This window comes from Petromyzon marinus, chromosome 63, assembly GCF_048934315.1.
Source record: "Petromyzon marinus isolate PM22_M1 ecotype Great Lakes invasive population chromosome 63, UKy_Petmar_22M1.pri1.0, whole genome shotgun sequence".
In the NCBI taxonomy this organism is placed as follows: Eukaryota; Metazoa; Chordata; class Hyperoartia; order Petromyzontiformes; family Petromyzontidae; genus Petromyzon; species Petromyzon marinus.
In genome coordinates this window covers 5,699,180-5,721,081 of record NC_133729.1, presented here as the reverse complement: position 1 = coordinate 5,721,081, position 21,902 = coordinate 5,699,180, and the positions used below count along the sequence as shown (strand labels likewise).

The window sequence follows — 21,902 nt, the reverse complement described above, 5'->3', positions numbered from 1 at the left end:
AAACCAAGGTGCTATGCTTCTCTCCGAGACTAAAGCAGGAAGTTATTTTTCCCCAATTACATTCCTTGAATAATTATCAAATAGAGCAAGTCAAGATCTATAAGTATCTTGGGGTCATCCTGGATTCAAAACTTAGTTTTGAAGGTCACATTGATTATATTGGTAAAAAGACAAAAATAAAAATTGGTTTTCTGTATCGACACAAGCACTGCTTCCCCCCAATGTTCCGTTTGGAATTGATAAAAGCTACCATACTGCCTCTACTTGACTACTGTGACATCGTGTATAAATCAGCCCCAAGTACTGTACTGAAGAAGCTTGATTCCATCTATCACTCGGCCTTAAGATTTGCATTGAACTGCCCATATAGGACTCACCACTGTGATCTCTACATTGGGTCAAACTTAACATCTCTTAATGTTCGACGGCTTGTGCACCAGATCTTATTTATTCACGATGTACTTACAAAAAATTCCGCAGACTACCTACTGGATCTCCTCTCTGTTTCAAAGAACAAATTTGACCTCAAGTCTTCGCTCATTTACCAGCTTCACATTCCCTATTGCCGTACTAAAACTGGAGGAAGGGCCTTTGCTATTGATGCCCCTAGGGTCTGGAATGCTATTGCCAATAAACTGCAACTTGAATCACTACCTATGAGATCTTCACTCAAAACTGCTCTAGAGGAGTTGTACAACCCTAGCTGCCACTGCTATTCAGTGGCCTAAAATATGGCTCTAGATTTTGGTGTTATAATTAATTTATGTAGTTTATTGTAAAAAATTCGGCCAGTCCCTATGGTCACGGTTACATTAAATTTATGGCTTTTATTTTGGTGATTTCGAAAAGTTTTTTTTTTTGTTTTGGCCATGTTTTTGTTTATTGTAGTACGGAGTTGACTGATGGCCTTAATCTTAGTTGTCTTGTGGTTGTTGTTGTTGTCATTTTGACTTGCATCCCACTGGGATTTTTGCACACAGCGTTGGTGTACGGTGCTATTTCAGGAATATTTTGATATTTTTTTCCTGTATTTTCTGTTTGCACAGTCACATAATCACTTTAAGATGTTTTCTTGTTCATGTTTTTTGCGGTTGCACCCGATTCAAGAGCCGAATGGCTCACAGGGCTATACCAAATAAATGAACTATGAAATTAACTATGAACGTCACTGCAAGGAACAGCGGCTTTTACAGGTACGACAGCCCCGGCGGAAACCAGCTTGAGTTTAAATTTTCTAAGCTATGTAATGGCAGATAAACGGAAATGTGTTGTTTCAGCTTCAAATCAGAAACTGCATATTATGCCCAAATTGCATAATCGTTTTTATTAAATATAATTTTGTAACAAGACCAATACATTTACTAGGATGTTTTCTTCTGTTTAACTCACTTTTCTTAAGTCAAACGTAATTTATACATATGTAATGGAAAGAGAGCACCAAGTGCACTAGTGGCCACTGGAGGTAATGACAGGAGTATCAGTTATATCCTTAGCTCTTTCGGTAAAGTTACGTTGAAGGGAAACAATAAAATATTAAAATATTTAAAACAATAAAAATTCTCACGACGTTTCGACCATAACACAAACGGTCATCACCTAATGATAATCGCCTGATGACCGTTTGTGTTATGGTCGAAACGTCGTGAGAATTTTTATTGTTTCATATACATTTTATTATTTTATTGTTTCCCTTCAACGTGACTTTACCGAAAGAGCTAAGAATATGAATTACTGCAGTCACAAAAGCTTTAAATCAAAGGAGTATCAGTTGTGAATGGACTGGTTGAGTTGCACGCAAGAATTAGGGCCATTGCAGTCGGGTAACATGAACGGGTCCTCAATAAGGTGCCTTCAAGAGATGCATGTCAAATCGCCATTACACCAGTATTAGTTCTAGGAATGGATCCACAAAATTCATGTTTTGGTTAACTGTCATTAGTGCCAAGAATGGAACGTATCTGTACATAGGACTGAGGTTTTAGAAAGATTCAGTGGCATACTTTTGATCATATCTTACACATCTTCAGGCCCTATATGGCATGAGATGGGTAAACAAGTAGAACCGATTGGATGGGATGTAAAATGGTGGTGGCAAAGGCGTGGAATACGCGATGAAAATTAAATTTGTATATTAATGGGTGACTGGAGTTGGGGACCAGGAACACGTTAGGCGTGGGGCAGATAAGGGTCAGCTGTCGCGATCAAGTGGGTTTTTGGAGAAAGCGCAGATGTTAGATAGCATTTATTGCTAATGTTCTTTATAAGGATTCAGTTTAGTCCAATTGACCTTGCCAGTCCTAAGGGTGTGTTATATTGTGAGAGTCTTGTACCAAGTTATGCTCGCTCGATCCATTAGAAGCAAAATGTTGTCAATTGCATTGCTTTCTTTCTCCAGGAGAGACACCGTGGTTGTGGCAGCTACATTTTAAAGATTAACACGTCAGCTTACATTGGAGCTGCTTGCATTAAGATCAACCCAAACTGGATCTTTGAAGGCAATGTATATTTTAGTTTGTACACAGGAGATAAGCATGCAAGGCAATGAGGTGTAGACGTTATGCAATAAGCAATCAAGCCAAAAAACGTTTGAATCCTTGCTTTATTCCATGACGTGGGTACATGTTAATCATTTGCATCACTTCTTAGCCAGCATTCTCTTCGAAGCAAAACCCAAGCCCAAGAGGATGATGGAAGCAACCACTGCAACGGCCACGACACCAGGGTAGTTTAGGATCTCCGCTGTAAAAGGGAGAATAGACGGGGAAAGTGGGTTAATTGGACGTCATAGAAATACACTTAACAGTTAGACCACACCAGGATGCACTTAAAACTGGGAAATCATTTAAGAAATATGCAAGTACTCAATTGTAGCTTGCTGGATTGACTCCACCGGTAAAAAGGGCCTAGAGAATTGAAATAGAGACCTGGCCAAAATCAAAAGTAAATTATCATAATGCTGCTTTGGAAACCAGCACAACGCTAATGATAGGGCAACGCACAGCGGGATAGGGCGGCATCCTTGCTGTAGACAAAGGGTCCTCTGGTGAAGATGTAGACCGGGGTATCCACGGTTTCCAAGCTGCTCCTCCTCTTCCTGGCCAGACATCCTTGCTGGCAGCGAGAGGCAGTCAAAGAAGCCTTGCAAGCTATCATTGCAGCGTGGACGTACACCTGCAGAGCATAATGAAAATAGGGAGGTTTTAAAGAAAAGGCATTTGCAATTGAAGGGGATGTGAATGCCCCAGAGACAAAGATTGCTGCCAGGTTTAACCATGGGCAATTAAATCATCAGTAAGCAATGTTTCACCATGAGGACCCGTTTGGCCAGTGGACGTTAATACAATTGTAGATTAAAGAGGAAAAACCCATTCCAGAACACAAGTCCTAAATTTGGCGCAAATGCGAGCAAGTTGCAAGGCTAAGTGTCGCCAAGGCTAGACCCTGCCACGTAAAACTCGTGATCGCTTGTAGCATGGTGGGACGTTGAGCTCACGTATTTAGTATCTTGAGCAGTGAAGGCGAAGGCTGGGAAGGTGAAGCAGCGGGCAGTGGCGGTGATGGTGACGTTCACGGTGCTGTCACGCAGACAGCTGGAGAGAGAAGGGCCACAGATTAAACAGGTGGTAGGCTCGAGTACATTCAAGCCAGAGTCAAGCACTAGAGAACAGAAAAGCTACGCACCCCTCTTTCACGAGATAGTATTTCCGCGGATCAAGGGGGTCACTGGTGGGAGTTGCGTAGAGGTCGATGGTGAACAGGGCAAGGCCGAGGCCAGTCTTGAGGGACATCTGGAGATAGAGGGTTTGACGCAGCTGCACCACTAAGGGGTAGTCGGTGGGCAGGTATGGCGCCAGGAACGTAAAGCTTTTGTAGAAATCCATCTTCAGTTCCAGTTCAGCATAGACGGTCTGGTTGAGCACAACCTTTGTGCTGTTAGGCTGGAGTGCCGAAGACGACAAGAGCTTCGTCCTCGGAATCTTGCAGCTATTTTAAAAAGGGGATAAAGGGAAGAGCATCAGTGTTTAGGTCTGAATACATAAATACTATCATTACAATAGTAGATTTCAGTTCAAATTATGGCACATCAAGTACTTGTTCACGTGACCAAATGGATTACGTGAATAAGTACCAATAGTAATGTTTTTCAGTTCGGCAGCAAGTTGTGAAACGAATGACAAATTTAGCTTTTGGATTAGATCTTTAATTTGAAGGCATGCCAATCAGGACAATATCCAGGAAATGAACGGAAGGGTCGTCACGGCAGGCTTGGTCACGCCATTACGTGGAATGGCAAGAACGCAGTTTAGAAGACTGCGAGACCGTACGTGTCAAGCATGGCTTTTGGTTACATACATTGCATTGACCATGATGTACACGAAGTCGTAGGTGATGATGCCAAACGTGGTGCTGGGCAGAGAAATCGTTTGAGAGAAGACGAGGTCTGTGCTCGTTTCCTGTAGGGGGGAAGATACAGGCACATTAGATTTGTTTTAAAAAAGTAGGCTCTTCAGAAAAAGCACTTGGGAAAAAGTTTGATATTAGAGACCTCAAAGAAGGTGCCGCATTCTCCGAGCGAGATGTTGAACGTGATGTACGGTCCAGTTTCCGACAGTTTGCATGCAGGAGTTGCAGAGTTCATGACGAGATCAGAAGCGCCGTAGCCCAGCAGGACGCTTTTCGCGATCTTGGCAGACATCCTCTCATTGACGCACTGCACCTCATAGGTGACACCTGAACATCAGTCCATTAGGAAACCCAGGACATCAGCTTCACAAAAGTTGGCAGCACATATGGATATACAAAGTGGGTCTAATAGATCGCAAAATACTCATTAGGAAGCACAAAGCGCGGCATTTAAACATTTCTGAAATGAGACCCACAACCATTAGCGCAGGCCGAAATACTTAGAGCCAATGCCAGTGCATTGAATGTTGGTTATTTTTTCCAACTGGTTGGTGCTGTCGTTTCAAGGACTAGTCCGTTCTTGAGCTGGTGCATTACATTAAGCAGAGCAGGTCTCGTACACGAAATACTGCACCCGATAAACATTGCATGGGTTCAACCACCTACAGCTTTAACTACATTAGAGCAGCCAATACTTTTATGACCGCGCCCTGAAGTGGTTAATTAGACTGCAATGAATATTACCAATATACACACACACACCTGCTTGTCGCCTGCACCCTCCAAGCACATCATTTCAACACCACCTTTGGAAAACTTCAGCAGTTGCACAATTGAACGCAATAAACGACGCAACAAACCCTACGGTGCAGATATGGTCCAAGGCATCAGAAGTGTAATGACTCTAGTGGCAGTCATGTTTACGTGCAAAGCATTGAATATACCTGCTGGGACCGTAGATGGGGGCAATTCCTCATCATCGATCGCCCTCATGCCACGATTAGCAGCTCGATGTCCTTTAAGAGAAGAACGACACAAAGGGAAGTTAATGTCCCATCAAAATAAGATTAGAAACAGCTCGTACACTCGTGCAACAGCGCATCTTCGGTTTAGTCATGACGCTTGCTTGACACACTAGGTCAAGACCAAACTTCTCCCATTTTGCTAACCAAGAAATGTAACTGAAAGTTATTTAATTTAAATAAAAAACTAAGTTAATTCTAAAGTCAGATGGAAGTTCAAAGGAATACAGAGGGAATGAGAGTTGATTACCCCTACCTTACAGCACACCAAGCTCGAAATTGTTCTGCTCAACATACAAATCGGTATTGGTTAAACATTCTAACGCTAAAAAGGTCCACCAAAAAACTGCCGATAGCAGGAGGTTACGTCGGAAAACTCAAATGGTTAAATTTACGATGGGTGACGTTAAATTTTACTCAAATGGGTGCACACGAAATCCATCCTAGTGTGAAGATTGCCAGTCAATACGCAAAAAGGCGACGCGATTCTCAATGATGCTTTTGTGACTAAACAAAAAGCGTAATGACCAGTTAAAAACAAAAACAATTCAATCCGGCACTGCATACGAGTTTCCCCATGGAGTTCTGTGGAACCTTCAACGATTTTTTTTCCTAGTGAGAGACTATGCAGTGAGCACAGTGCGAAATCCTCACCCACGAACCCAGAATCCGCAGACAAAACACCCACAGCACAGAGCACCACGACCCAACGAAGAAAAACCGCCATCTTGATGCTCACACGCGATAAACCTCAATACGTGTCTTGTTCGGCCATTTATAATCGCTAAGCGTTCCCTCTGATTGGTCGCAGTGGCACGCTGTTCAATTAACTTTCGAGCCACTTATTGTGTTTCGATTGCAATGCAATTACATGAGTCTAGTATGCACGCATTTCTCATCAATGAAGGAGCGTACAATAGCTTGTATTGAGGTGGATGAGAACAGCCTGCAAGGTCATAGTAATTAGGTTATTTGATTAGATTATAATAATATGCGCTGTGGAATCACTTTTATTACTTTTAATGAATGTGTTGAAATTGTATGCGTGAATGATTATACTCCATCAAACAGATAATTAAACGTATTTACATGTGTCCAATCTTGCCGCATCTTGCAAGCTCGGCAGGGCTGAACTTGGTTTGTGTTTGGATGATTGACCGTCAGTACATCAGGCCACAGATTGCAGAGCAGCTGGGATATAGCAGAACACCAATCTTCTTCTTTCGTGTGGCTGATGTACATGCAGAGCAACAACTACAATTTCACATTCAGGTGATCAAGACAGTTAACGGCGTCAGGAATAGCGGAGTGTAACGCTGTGACGTGTCCATCGTATTTGTGGTTCGGGCATTACGTCGATATATGTCTTGCGGTTTCTTCTGCGTTGGGTCTAGAAATGGACTCAGCTCATATCAACACTTTTTCATTTATTAGGGCTGCCTTTGGGTTGAATCTATATTTTTGGAGCCCTCATCAATGTCCTCTAGTTTTTTGGGTATTCTCAGAGAACGAAATTTCCTCCCATGTTTCCAGCACATATTACTGGAATTGGATAAATACTCTACAGCCCTTGATGGCCCCAGATAATTCCATGGAGGAGTTAACGCCGCATCTACCGCAGGAGTAAATGCCAAAAAATTACGTAATTCTCCGGCTGCCCCAAACTTGTCTCGCCACCTATGCATATTGTTCTTCTGGACTGACAAGTTATTGAGGAGGTTAACAACTTTATATATCTCGGCATTATTCGTCACTTAAGACTGTCTTTTAGGACACACATGGACCGCATGGCCGACAAGATAATAACAAAATAATGTTTACTTATACCGAAACAGACGATGTATTACACCTCGACATCGCCTTAATTTCTAGTTGTAGCAACAATCCTGCCCACATTTCATTATTGTGACATCATCTACCGCCTACCATACAACTCTGCACATTAACTCAAATCTGTCCTCCCTTAATATCCAGAGAGACCACCACTGGGCAGTCTTCATCTTAAATGTCCTCTCAAACAAATCCACCAGTTTCGGAAAGTAACACTCCCTTCCTCCGACTCCCACCCATAGCCTTAGAACTGCCCTCTTTATTCCTACTTAACATTGCATTTGCTAAAATCTAGTTTGGTAATTCGTTTCTTCACTTTACTGAAATATCCTTGCCACTTATCTGTAGCTTGGTTTCCTTCCTTCAATCTCCCTCTTTATTTTCCTATTAAACTGAAACACAGGGCTTACTTGTGTGGTGAGCCCAACTGAGTCGCAGACGTTGTTCTTTAGAGGCAAAACTTTTCTTGGAACATCAACCCGTTAACACAAAGGGGTAACTGCCCCTTCATCAGATACAGCCTAGGCTGGTGACCACCCAGCTAACTACTCTATATGTAGGAGTTACAGCGATGGAGGGTCAGACCCTCACTCAGGTCCCCGACTGCGTGTTGATGCCTCGTAGGACGTAGAGCTTCCAGCTTGTAGACGTGGAGCTCCAGCTTTTAGAATGCAGCGACCCTGGTCCCTCTCATAGACCCACCTTATATCCTCCCGGGTCGGGGCCACTCTGCCCTTGGCCCCGCCCACCTTCTCGAGCTTTCTAGCTCCCTCCCGATACCTCTCGAGAGCTCTCCCCGGACACGTGATCACCCCCTAGTCCCCCCACCTGGGGCCCTCTCTGTGGATACTCCGGATCATGTATCCACGGGGTCAACCAGAGTGCCATGGCCCGGGGCAACCCTGCCCCTGGGCTGACACTCTCCCACTCCCCCTTGTGGGATCCCACACTACACGCTATGTGTGGTGTCTGCGCTATCCCAGCGCTCACCAAGCCCCGCTATGGCTGGTACTACACCCACATATGGGGTGTACGCGATGACAGTGCATCGCACGCCGTGCTGTGCTAGAGCCGGCCTCACACAGCAACCCACCCGGTGATGTCCGCGATGTAGTGACATCGCACGCCACGGCCCTTACAGTGACATCCCTGATGTCACTACCCTTGCACCTGAACCTAACAGTTGTCTGGCGCATCTTTCTCTCACATGTTTACAGTCTTTTTCGATTCACATGTGTGTTTGGCACTGAGATGAATATAAACTTGACTTACATCTGTACCTAACTTTTTCTGGTGCCTCTTGCTCTCATTATATTGAGTGGACGTCAGCACCACATTGCCACAAAGCCACTCTGCAGCCTCCGCCTCCTCTAGCACGTGTGGGGAAACCACTCTGCACTGACGCACTTCACAGCCAAAAATAATGTGCGCAACGGTGTCCTGCTCCCCGCATTCACACGGTGACGTGTCACGTAGGCCCCATTGAATATCGGAAGCGGCACATACTCCCAGGTCACACCACAAGCGGTTTAACTCCACCCATTGGTGCCTTGAGAGGTCGAAACCAGGCATCTGGACGGATTGACCACTTAAGGTTTTTGTTCGGCACTTTCACGGCTCTCCATTGGTCACTCCAGACAGTGCGGGTATCGCACATACTCCACTCTTCGGACTGTGGTATTGCCGATACTGGGTGTTGGGACTTCATGCACACGGTTTGTCGCTGGAAAATGTCGACGTGAAGGGGTAAAGCTAGTGCCACGTGTAGTTTGTCTAGCACAGGGGTGTCCAAACTTTTTTTCCCGAGGGCCACATACAGAAAAATATACGAAGGACTGGGCCACTCACTAGATGTGAGGTATACTGCCCACTTCTCATGCACTAATATTGGAAAAATCAATCAAATGCAGGTAAAATACGTTTATAATTGAACATGTTTGAATAAAAAAGCCTCCATCATAGTTCTCCATTAGTAGATTTTCATTGTATTTTTTCCAAAAGTTTGCAGGCCAATCTCTCAGTGACAGCCTCAGATTGGTTCTTATGGTGCTGATTCCCCTTCATTGTTCTGTATGAAGGGAGAGACAAGAAGAGAAATAGTGGATGTGAATATTTCAAGTTTGTTACACAAATAAATTATTGGGCTTGTTAACACATCAACTAACGTTTGTTAAAAAAAATGACTGAATTTATTTGGTAATTGGGCTTATTAACAAATGAAAACTGCGTATATTTTTTACTTACCTGTAATGGGAAGAATGTTGCGCTCAGTGTGAGCAGTGATGCTGCGCTTTGTTCTGAAGGATAGCTGGCAGGTCAGGAGTAAGTTTGGTGGTTGAGATGCGAAGGACGTCACGGAGATGGCTGTCGGTCGTTCTGGTTCTCATTCTGCTTTCATTCAGCGTTAACACAGAGAATGTCTGCTAACAGATGTATGTTGAGCCGAACAAACTCATCATTCGTTTTGTGTGGCGTCTCATCAGAGGAAACTTGGCCTTTTCCCAGCTCCGGTAGAAGTCAGGTAGGGAGGGAAGCTAATTAGTTTAACACGTAGGCTTTCGCGACCAATATTATTCATAATAAAGGTTTTTGGGTTAGATCGCGTTTTTTTATAAATGTGTCGTAACCCTCCACCACCCGACACGGCCAATCAGCAAAAAAGTGTCACGTTGACAAGAGACAATTAGTTCACTACTTTAGCCCACCGGTGTGTTGAAGAGTGAATCCACAACATTTACAGTTTGAATACAACGTTTCGCTGGTAATTACATCCAGCATCATCGGGCAATTCGCCAGAATGGTAAAGCCCTCACTTGCTCCCGGTCTTAAATAGAGCAGCAGAGTGACGTCATCATTTAACTCATTCAGGTGCGGTAATTATATAATCAATTGGTAATCAGTCAATGGTTATAATTAGTAATGAGTTGTAGATTAGCAATTAGTTGTAATATGTGTTATTGTGATTATATGTTACGTTAGTAATCTGTTAATTAGTATGTGTTTCCCTTATAAGGAATCGTAATACGTATTATTTAATAACACTCTTCCAAGCCGCACTAAGCCTTAAGCTATCTGAGCGATTAAAGTTCGTGATTTGACATTCAAATCACTTACTTTAATCGCATAGATGACTAGACACGAGGTTGCCAAAACAATTGAGAATAGCAAAGTTCCAAAAGTACATATTAGCTCTAACGAAGCAAAAGCCTTCAGAGAGCTCCGTGTAAATAAAGATATCCAAATCCTGGCAGCTGATAAAGGCCACACTACTGTAGTGATGTCACGAGCCGATCATGATAATACAATTGTACATTTACTAGAGGAAAGCACCTACATTAAAATTAAACGAGATCCAACTAATACTTTAGAACGTAAGACTACTGCAATAATTGCATATTCATTAATCCCTAAGAATGAGCAACACCAAATTTAGCCAAGGGCCTCAAAACCACCTAGACTGTATGGGCTACCAAAGATTCATAAAATCGGCATCCCATTACGACCCATAGTCAATACAATTGGCTCTGCCACTTATAAATTAGCAAAATATATAACTAAACAAATACAGCCCTACATCGTAAGGACATCTTAATGCATAAGAAATTCAGAACATCTTGTGAATGTGATTAAAGATTTTGATTTAAAGCTTTTGTGACTGCAGGGATTCATATTCTTGGTTCTTTCGGTAAAGTCACGTTGAAGGGAAACAATACATTTTATTGCTTTTTATATTTTATTATTTTATTGTTTCCCTTCAACGTGACTTTACCGAAAGAACCAAGAATATGTGATTAAAGATATTAAACTTAATCCTAATGATATGCTGGTAAGTTTTTATGTGATTTCTCTATTCACTAAGGTTCCAGTGAACGAATCGCTTAAATTACTTGATACACTAGTAAAGAATACAGGTTTACCAAAAGATATTCCAAAACTTGCTGACCGTTGTTTAAATAACACTTACTTCTTATGGAAAGGGGATTTCTTGAAACAAAAGGAAGGAGCATCAATAGGCTCTCCTTTATCTCCTGTTATAGCAAATCTGTACATGGAAAACTTTGAAATAAGAGCACTTGCCTCGAGCACATTAAAACTATATTTTTGGTTTAGATATGTGGAGGACACTTTGGTTGTCTGGCCACATGGTAAAGATACACTCAATGATTTTTTAAACAATCTCAATGCACAAAACCCGACCATCCAGTTCACTATGGAAATGGAGGTAATAACACACTCCCATTACTAGATATTTTGCTTGGACATGGCCTTAACGGTAAAATAACACAGCGTTTACAGAAAGCAAACGCACACTGATGCCTATCTGAATGCAGATTCGCATCATCATCCAGCTCAGAAATCCTCTCTTATCAAGACGCTCATACATCGGCCTAAAACAGTGTCAGATGGTGAAAGTCTAGTCTCTAGTGAGAGAGATCAAACACGTTAAAGAAGCATTACGACAGAATGGCTACAATAATACTCAAATTAACAGAGCACTGAATGCCAAATCACGATTGCAAAGCAACACTGATGAAAGCGATCATATTGTTAAAACAATTAAAATTCCATATATCTCAGGAGTAACTGAAAAATTAGCCCGTATTTTGCAAAAGCAAACCTTTACAGTTAGATTTGGTAAAGTACACAAAATTCAAAAACTAGTATCTTGCACTAAAGACGAATTACCTAAATAATCAACAGAAGGTGTATATCGGATTAATTGTTTATGTGGTAGATACTATATTGGACAGACGGGACGTAACATCAGCATAAGACTAAAAGAACACCAAAGAAATAAATGATCTCAAACAGAACTGTCGGCAGTGGCAGAATATGCTTGTCAACAAGGACACTCAATTGATTTTGATAACGTTGAAGTGTTGTGTAAAACTAATTATTACTGGCAAAGACTAATTAGAGAATCCATTGAAATTGAGAGAAATAGAAATAACCTTAATCGCTCTGATAGCTATAGGCTTAGTGCGGCTTGGAAGCATATTATTAAATAATACATGTTACAATTCCTCATAAGGGAAACACATACTAATTAACAGATTACTAACGTAGCATATAATGACAATAACACACATTACAACTAATTACTAATCTACAACTCATTACTAATCATAACCATTGACTGATTACCAATCGATTATATAATTACTGCACCTGAATTAGTTAAATGATGACGTCACCATGCTGCTCCATTTTAAGACTAGGAGCAAGTGCTTGATGATGCTGGATGTAATTACCAGCGAAACGCGTTCCTGTTCCTGTTCTTCCTAACGCACTACCGCAGCGCTCGTCGGTGTCTCGTGGGTTCTCCAGCCACCCCGGGGTGTGCGAGGACCCCAGGCCGGGTGGTCTGGGGTGGCCTTGCTGCCGGAGGGTGGGGGAGCCACAGGCGCCGCGGGAGGAGTGACCCCGCTGCAGCGGCCACGTGGAGATGGCGGGGATGGAGACGGAGTCGCGGCGCACGTCGCGGACCAAGGAAGGCACCCGGGGTGCTGCGAGCGACCGGAGGAGCGGCGCGAGCCCGTCTGGTGCGGAGGTGATGTTGGTTGAGGCGCAACGAGGGAAGAGAGTGGAGGGGGTGGATGGGCTGGAGAGTGCGGGGAGGGAGGAGCGGGGAGGAGAACGAGGGGGAGCGCCGGGAGGATGGGGTTGGAGTGCCCCGGACCAGAATGGAGAGGAAGGGGCAGGAGAGGCGCCTGCAGCCCAGGGGCCGGGGGAGGGGCAGTGGACGGAGAAGACCGCGGGCGCTGGCCTGGTGGGTGCGGGGAGGCCCAGCGGAGGAGCGGGGAGGTGGCGCAGCGGAGCTGGGGCGGGCCTGACCCCGATGCAGGCCAGGAGGCACAACTGCGTGCGAGTTGAATTCAAGGAAGATGTAGAAGAGGGGGTGACCCTGGACAGGACGACCTTCGTGAGGTCGTTGGTGCTTGGGATGCTGCGGGTGGAGGTGGAGAACCTCTATTGCTTGATTGCTCTGCTGGGGGGGAGGGCGTTTGATGTGAGCTTCAACTCCAACATTCTGCTGCAAAATTTCCGAGGAGAAGGCAGGGGAGAAGCCGCTAACCTCCATGAGGACGCGGTTACTGTCGGACCTGGAGACAAAGGTTGTGACCGTGTTCCTTTACAATGAAGCATTGTATGATCAGGACGTGGAGGTGTGGCTGAGGCAGCATTGTGTGGTGCTGTCGGGTTGCAAGAGGGTGCTGGATGCAGCGGGGATATGGACGGGGGCCAGACAATGGAGGGTGCGTCTGAAGACGGAGGGGGGGGGGGGCACTGAGGCACGTCCCGAGCGCATTGAACATTGGGGGGAACAGGGGCTATGTTGTCTATGCAGGACAGCCCAAACTGTGTAGGAGGTGTGGGGGAGGGGGGGCACCTGGCGGCAGCGTGCGTGGCACGCGTTTGTTACAGGTGCAGGGCGCTGGACCACACGGTGGAGGAATGTGGGGAGCCGGCCCTTTGCAACCTGTGCGGCAGCAGAGGGCATCTGTATAGGACCTGCCCAGAGTCCTATGCTAACAGGGTGCGGGCATGTCGGAGTGGACAGTTAGAGGAGGCAGCGGAGGAGGTGGCCGGACGGGAAGCGGACCGGATGCATGGAGGGGAAGGGAAAGGAGAGTTGGAGGAACCACGACCCCCTGGGGAGGGTGAGGGGGGGGGGATCTGTGGGGGAGGGAGCACCACCACCACTGGAGGGGGGGAGGAGGGGAGGGGAGATGAAGAAGAGGGCTCGGAAACCCCAGTGGGGGACTGGGCGGAGGTGATGGGCGAGGAGGAGGGAGAGGAGGGTCAGCGGGTGGAGGAAGAAGCGGATGACGCATGGGAGGAATCGGGGAGGGATAAAACGGAAGCTGGATAGAGTTCTGAAAGAAGCTAGTCCCCAGCAAGATGCGAGCCTTTCAGGATCCTCGCCGGATTCGGGGGAATCTGGGTGGAGGTGGGAGGAAGGGGGGGGACGTTTGAACAGGGGGAAGCCCCGGAGGTTGAAGGGTAGAAAAAAGGTGAAGGAGAAGGCGGACAAAGGCAGACGGGGGGAGGGCGCACCAGAGTCCGACACGGAATAATGCACGCCTCGGCATGGACATATCTGTAGCATCTGTTAATGTGAGAGGAATGAAGGGGAAGGGAAGGAGAGGGGCAATCATGCAGTGGCTGCAGATCACCAGACGTGACGTAATTTTCCTCCAAGAATGTCACCTACCCTATACCCTAGGGTCGGAGGCTCTGCTGGACGAATGGAAGGGACACTACATTTGGTCTGGCAGCAACGGGAACAGATGGACAGGCGTGGTTACCCTCCTAGGAAGAAGGGGAATGAGAGTGGAAGGGACCCAGGAAATAATACCGCGTCGGCTCCTCTGTGTAGATGCATCTTACCAGGGTGTGGAGCTACGGCTGATAAATGTGTATGCCCCGGTACAATGTATGGAGGCAGGTCATTGTGGGGGGCGATTTTAACTGCCCGTTGTGTCTAGCGGATCTGGTGTCGGTAAAGGGGAGGAGGAAGTTAGATTCCTCTTCCAGAAAACTGAGGGAGTTGATGGGGGACTTTGGGATGGTGGATACGTTCAGGAGGGTGCATGGCACGCGGCCAGGGTTCACGTGGGCGGATAAGAGTGGGGGCACACCGTCACGTATCGACTTTATTTTCGTCTTGGACAAGGTGAATGTGGGAAGTGCGGGGGTGGAACCTTTTCCCGTCTCGGATCACAGAATGGTGGTGGCGGGGCTTGTGATCCCAGGTGGGGTGAAGAGGGGGAAGGGTGTGTGGAAGATGAATGTGGGCTTGCTGGTGGACCAGGAGGTGGCGGAGGATTTCATGCGAGCGTATACCAGCTGGAGGACGCTGCAGGTGTGCTTCCCCACGACGGTGGAGTGGTGGGGGCAGATAAAGGGTAGGATAAGAACGTTCTTTCAGCGTTATAGTAGGAGGAAGGGGGTGGGTAGGGAATTGAGACAGTGGAACGCTAGGTTCGAAAGGCTGTATAGACTGCTAGAGCTAGGGTTCCCGGTGGGAGAAAGGATAGAGGAGTTGAAAGGGAGGGTAGCCTCAGTCCTGGAAAAGAAGACTAGGCAATTAGTGTATAGGGCGAGGGTCAGGGCAACAGAGGATAGGGAACAGTGTACACGAGTTTTCTTTAAGGCGGGTAGGGAGGGAGACAATTAAATGAGGGAGCTAGTTAGTCCTACTAGGGGTAGACAGGTGACGACGGAAGGGATGATTAGTGTAGCGGAAGACTTTTATGGGGATTTGTATAAGAGGAATGGGATAGATGGGGGGCGGCGGGAGGAGCTGCTGGGGGCATTGGGGAAGAGGGTTGAGAACCCAGAGGCGCTAGAGAAGAGAATTCGACGGGAAGAAGTGGAAGGGGCGGTGAAGGGGCTGAACAAGAACAGGACCCCAGGCCCGGACGGGATCCCAGCGGACTTCTATATAAAATTCTGGGAACTCCTGAAAGAGGATATTATGCAAATTTGTAGGGAAACTCTGGAGGAGGGGCGGGTGCCGGACGACATGCGGGAGGGCCTGGTCACATTGATTTATAAAGGGAAGGGAGACCGTAGGGACCTGGGAAGTTGGAGGCCAATAACCCTCCTGAATGCGGACTACAAGATCTTGGCAAGGGTAGTCGCTGGTCGACTGGGGAAGGTGGTGGGTGAGGTGGTGGGGCCGGACCAGACGTGTGCAGTCCCGGGGAGGAGGATCGCGGACACTTTGGTGGTTTTGAGGGAGGCGATTGAAGGCGAGAGAGAGAGGGGGTGGCCCGTTGGGGATCCTAAGTCTGGACCTGGACAAGGCCTTCGACCGCCTCTCTCATGAATTCATGCTGGCGGTGATGGAGAGGATGGGGGTGTGTGGGCCCCTGGTGGAGTGGGTGGAGCGACTTTATGGGGGGCTCAGAGCCAGGCTCCTGATAAATGGGGAACGCTCCGGGATCATTCCAGTGGGTTCCGGGGTGCGGCAGGGATGCCCGATGTCCCCAGTACTATTTGTCATGTGCATGGAGCCTCTGGCGCAGATGATAAGGAATAACCAGAGGATTAGGGGGGTGGTAATACCGGGGAGCAAGGAGCAAGGAAAGGTGACCCTGTACATGGACGATGTGGCCGTGCTATGCAGGGACGTAGCATCGGTATGGAGGGCAATGGAGGGGATGGGGAGGTTCTGCGCGGCCTCAGGATTGAAGGTTAGTGTGGGGAAAAGTGAGCTGATGGTTTATGGAGACTCGAGGCTTTTCGAGGGCCGGCCGCCGGAATTGAGTCTACAAACAGAGGGGATAAAGGTACTGGGGGTGTTCTTCTGTGGGGATAGGATGGGGGAAAATAACTGGGAGAAGGGGGTGAGGAAGGCAAAGGGCTGTCTGGGTAAGTGTGCTGGGAGGCGGCTCACGATGGCCGGTAGGATTATGGTGGTAAAGACAGAAATATTACCGTCCCTAGACTACTTGGCGCCGGTTTTCCCGCCAGGTGGGAGGGAGGCTAAGGCCTTGACCTCGGCGATTTTCAGGTTTATCTGGGGGGGAGGGATGAAGAGGGTGAGGAGGGCTGCGGTGTGTCTGCAGGTCGGGAATGGGGGGAGGGGTGCCCCAAATGTGGGGTATACCCTGCAATCGACTTTTGTCTGCAACGCGCTGCGGCTGTTTTTCTCTGCGGAGCCGCGGGACAAGGCAGCGTGCTATATGAGGTATCGGCTGACGTGGCGGTTGCGGGGGCTTGGGATGACTGAGATAGGAAGGAGCTCTCCTTTGGACTGGCCGGGGGGCTGGGTCAGCGACGTGGTGGGGAGCTACGTCGGGCAGCACGGCCTGAACCGGTGGGGGGGCCGGTGGGCTCCCAGGGAGGTGCGAGCTGCGGTGGAGAAGGAGGAGGCCTGTGACGAGGTGGCCGGTGCGAGGAGGGAGATGCACCGGAAGATTTGGAGGAATGTGTTGTCGGCAGCGCTCACGAAGGAGCAGAGGGACCTGTCATGGCTGGCTGTCCGGGACAAGTTGGAGACGCGGGGTTTCTTGTACAGTCGCCAAATGGCGCATACCCCCAAGTGTCCGAGGGGCTGCAACGCGGACGAAACTGCATCGCACGTGATTGTGGCGTGCCCTTTTGCCCAGGAGGTCTGGAGGAGGAGTAAGCCGTTGCTGGCCCGCTTCGCGCTGTCGAGGGTGACGGCACGGGACGTCATGTGGGGAGAGCTGCGGGGGGTGGGGAGGGAGGACAGGGACCAGGTGTGGGCTGTGATAGGAGCGACGAAGGAGGCGCTGTGGAAAGCGCGAAAGAAGGAGCTGGAGGGGTCCCTGATGTCCCCGTTGGAGACATGTTATGTTGCGAGGAGATTGTTGGAAAGGGTGGTGGACGTGGACCGGGTGAAAATGGGGCACGATGCCGCAAGGGAACGATGGAAGTGGCCGCTGCCCAGGGTGGGCTAGGGCGACCGGGGGGGGGGGGGGGGGTGGCCTCGCCGGCGTCCGGGAGTGAAGTTGTGCGTGACTGGAAGGGGAGGCTGCCCCTCCAGTGCTGTGGCAGGGGGTGACTCCGGTCCAGAGGATGGGTCGGTGGCCGAGCGGGGCCTTTATGGTGCGAGCGAGGTGGCGGCCCCTCGGTCTTTGCTTTGTTTTGTTTTTGTTGTCTCCGCTGAGATACTGAATAAAATTTTAAAACCGTAATTACCAGCGAAACGTCGTATTCAAACTGTAAATGTTGTGGATTCACTCTTCAACACACCGGTGGGCTAAAGTAGTGAACTAATTGTCTTTTGTCAACGTGACACTTTTTGCTTATTGGCCGTGTCGGGTGGTGGAGGGTTATGACTCATTTATAAATAACGCGATCTAACCCAAAAACCTTTATTATGAAGAGGAGCTAATGCTGATTTTTCAGAGAATCATCACACTGAATTTCGATCAGTTCTAATTGCAGACTCTCTTCCACTTCTTTTGCATCCATTGAAAACGGAGCTGCAATCAGTGTGATTTCCATCTCAATGACATGAGAGTGGTGATCGCAGACACATATTCTCCCATTTTGCAGAGAGCTTGGCATTTGGAAATGTGCATTTGATTTCGGTCAGCGTGGGGAAGTGCGCTGCATTGAAGTTGCACAGTTGTGACTCGAAAAGACTGAGCTTCGCACGGAATGCTTTCATGTGCGCATACAGCTGTGGTACCAGCTGCTCTTTGCCTAGTAGTCTCTTGTTCAGAGTGTTGAGATGATCAGTGAGATCAACTAAAACAGCCAGGTCTGCCAAGCATAAAGGGTCACTGATCTCATGGGGAGGTCTGCCCTTTTCTTTCAAAAACTTGTCGATATTTGATCTCAGGGAATTAAACCGCTGCAGCTCAGAGCCGCGACTGAGCCAGCGCACTTCAGAATGGTCGAGTAGGTCCCCGTATTCAGCATCGACATCAGAGAGGAACGCTTGAAATTCTCTGTGGTAAAGCCTCCGTGCCCGAATTATGTTGACAGTTTTCATAACTGTGTTCATCACATCGCCAAGCTGGATTATCTTGGCACAGAGGGCTTCTTGGTGGATGATACGGTGCATTTTGAGAGCCTCACCTCCGCTCTCCCGCACCTTGGCACTCACCATAGAGGCCATTCCTTTGCACTCGCCTGTCATTGCTGGTGCCCCATCCGTTGTAATTCCACACAGCTTGTCCCATTTAAGTCCAGCCTGGTCAATTGCGTCTGACACAGCTTCAAACATGTCCTTCCCAGTTGTTGTCCCCTTTAGACTCCGAAGGTCGAGCAGTTCCTCCGTAAAGCAAAAATTATCATCAACTCCCCATAAAAAAATTAACAGCTGTGCAGTGTCAGTGGCGTCTGTGCTCTCATCACATGCAATCAAATAAAAATCGAAAGCACAAGCTTTATCTGACACTTGCTGTTTTAAGTTAGCCGATAAGTCTAAAATTCGCCGCACAACCGTATTTCTGGACATCCTAACATCGTTGAAATCCTGCATTTTCTCCGGGCACATTATTCCCAGGACTTTAGTGAGGCACTGTTTGATGAAGTCACCGTCTGAGAAAGGTTTCCCGTGTAGGCCAAGGAGTTGAGCTACTTCATAACTGGCTATTGTTGCATTTTCCTGAGCTTTGTTAGCACGGAAAAAAACCTGCTGCTGCGTTAGCAGGCTAGCTGCCATTTGCTTTACCTTCTCTTTCCGCTCGGCGCCAATGTAGGACGTGAAGGTCTGAAGTTTCATTTAATAAGGCCATCGTACATTGTACTCTTTCATCACGGCAACACTCTCATTACAAATCAAAGAAACACACTTCCCCCTGGTTTCTATGAAAAAATATTCATTTTTCCACCGAGTCTGAAATATTCTGCACTCGCTTGCAATCTTGCGTCTCTTCAGTTCCGGCATTTCTGGTGACCCTGAGCAAATTTTTTCTTCGATTGCTTGCTTTGTGGAGACGCTGCCTTGTTCAAGACAATAGCGCCACATAGTTGTTAAACTAAGACGTGCAATACAGTGGGCATTAGTCCATTATATTTTTAGACTTTGATACGGGCCAATTAAAAATGGATGGCGGGCCGCAGTTGGCCCGCAGGCCATAGTTTGGACACCCCTGGTCTAGCATCTTGGCCGCGAATTTTTGGCGGGGGGATGTTGCACAGCAGAGGCAGCCATGGTCGTGGGGTTGTCCTCATTGCTCCTGAGATGGTTCTCACAGTGTCATTTATCTTAATGTCCACCAATTTGGGGTGAGCTAATCGAGTCCATACGGGTGCACAGTATTCCACTAGAGACAGGCCCGCCATTTGTAGTGACCGGGCACCGGCACCGCACGTTGAGCCAGCCAGCCAGGCCAGCAGTTTGACGAGGGTAACTTAGCAAGTCTTATCTAGGTGAGAACACTACGTCAGGCTCCTGTACAACGTCACTCCAAGGGACACCGGCTGCTACAGGTACGACAGCCCCGGCGGAAACCAGTTTGAGTTCAAATATTCTCAGCTATGCAAAGGCAAAGAAACAGAAATGTGTTGTTTTAACTTCAAATCAGAAACTGGATATTATAGCTAGATTGATTAGTTTTTATGCAATAGAATTTCGTAAGAAAAGATCAATACTTTTATTACGAATTTGTTGTGTAACTCACTTTTTTATATTCTTAGTTCTTTCGGTAAAGTCACGTTGAAGGGAAACAATAAAATAATAATATATATAAAACAATAAAAATTCTCACGACATTTCGACCATAACACAAACGGTCGTCATCAGGTGTGTCGGTTTGCATAAATTTAATTATTTTTAAACGGTGTATTTATTTATTTATTAAAAAAACGTTAGCGACACGCGCAGCGATATGGCACTTTATTTAGAAGGACGAGTCCATCTATGTTCTGAAAAGAGGAGGGGGGAGACGAAAAATTTATTGTATGCTGTCAGAAAGCCACTGTAAGCGTGAACAATCAATTAAGACCTGAAATGGTTTATTAAATCTTTCCAATGATTGCTAAGCCAGAATCCATCTTCTCGGTTGAAATTGTCTCTGTGCTTGTATATGTGGATAGCCTCATGAACGAATCTCTCATGGTAGCCATCTGGCTTACAAAGAACCTCTGTCTTGGAAAAGTCAATGTCATGTGAGCCTACTGAATTATAACAATGATCTGCCACGGCCGAGGTGTTGGTCCTACCGTGTTTAAGGTCTGCTTTGTGTTCACGAATGCGGTCCGAGACATGGCGTTTGGTTTCTCCAATATAACTACTACCACAGAGGCAACTTAGTTTGTAGACACCAGGGTATTGTATGTCCGGAATCACATCTTTTACAGACGGAACCAGATCACGGATTTTATGTAATGTGTTGAAACGGACCTGGATCTTGCATTTATTCAAGATTTTGGAGATCTTCTTTGTGATCCCCGCAATGTAGGGTAAAGTGATGGTTTTAAAAGGCTCCTCAAGAGGGCCCTTCTTCATGGTTTGAGTGATAGCTTTGCGGATTGTATAGTCGGAGTAACCATTAGCCTTAAGAGCTTGGTGTACGTGCTTGAGTTCACTGCCTATGTGTTCCTGGTCGGATATGCATTGGGCTCTATGATACAGAGTCTTGATGAGAGAATTCTTCTGTGATGGATGGTGGTGGGAATCCGGTTTCAGATAAGCATCCGTATGGGTAGCTTTCCTGTAGACAGAGTGGCTCATTGAACCATCAGGTCTCTTTTTAATTAGGACATCCAAAAAAGGTAGCTTGCCATCTTTTTTGACTTCAATGGTAAATCTGATGGCTGGGTGTATGGAATTGATGTGGTCGAAGAATTGGTCTAGAGCAGGCCGGCCATGTGGCCAGATGACAAAAGTGTCAACCACGTACCTCTTCCATAAGGTTGGGCGCAGAGTGGCAGTCTGGATGGCGTCAGTCTCAAATTTCATCCATGAAAATGTTAGCTATAACCGGAGATAGGGGGGAGACCATTGGGGTGCCCTCAGTTTGTTTGTAGAAAGTTCCATTCCAAGTGAAGTATGTATTGGTTAAACAGTGTCTCACCAGGGCGGGTACCTCAGTATTTAGTCCTTGATGAACCAAGTCTTCAATGATAGCGATGGTGTCAGGTACAGGAACCTTGGTGAATAAGGAAACTACATCAAAACTGACAAGCAGGTCGTCTGGGCACAGGGAAATA

General features: G+C 47.0%; 2 protein-coding genes across 3 annotated transcripts in view; one reads left to right on the top strand and one right to left on the bottom strand.

Moving 5' to 3' along the window:
* Window positions 1–21,902, top strand: part of LOC116956108 (ZP domain-containing protein-like) — a 129,031-nt gene that overhangs the window by 26,242 nt on the left and 80,887 nt on the right. The window lies entirely within an intron of this gene.
* On the bottom strand, window positions 2,582–6,200 carry LOC142906325 (CUB and zona pellucida-like domain-containing protein 1). The gene is made up of 8 exons (XM_076053897.1): window positions 6,081–6,200; window positions 5,349–5,420; window positions 4,547–4,731; window positions 4,354–4,454; window positions 3,682–3,984; window positions 3,494–3,590; window positions 3,000–3,171; window positions 2,582–2,739 (listed from the first exon to the last, which is right to left on the bottom strand). Exons 1-8 carry the CDS (start codon window positions 6,151–6,153, stop codon window positions 2,636–2,638), a joined length of 1,107 nt encoding a protein of 368 aa, XP_075910012.1. The 5' UTR covers window positions 6,154–6,200; the 3' UTR covers window positions 2,582–2,635.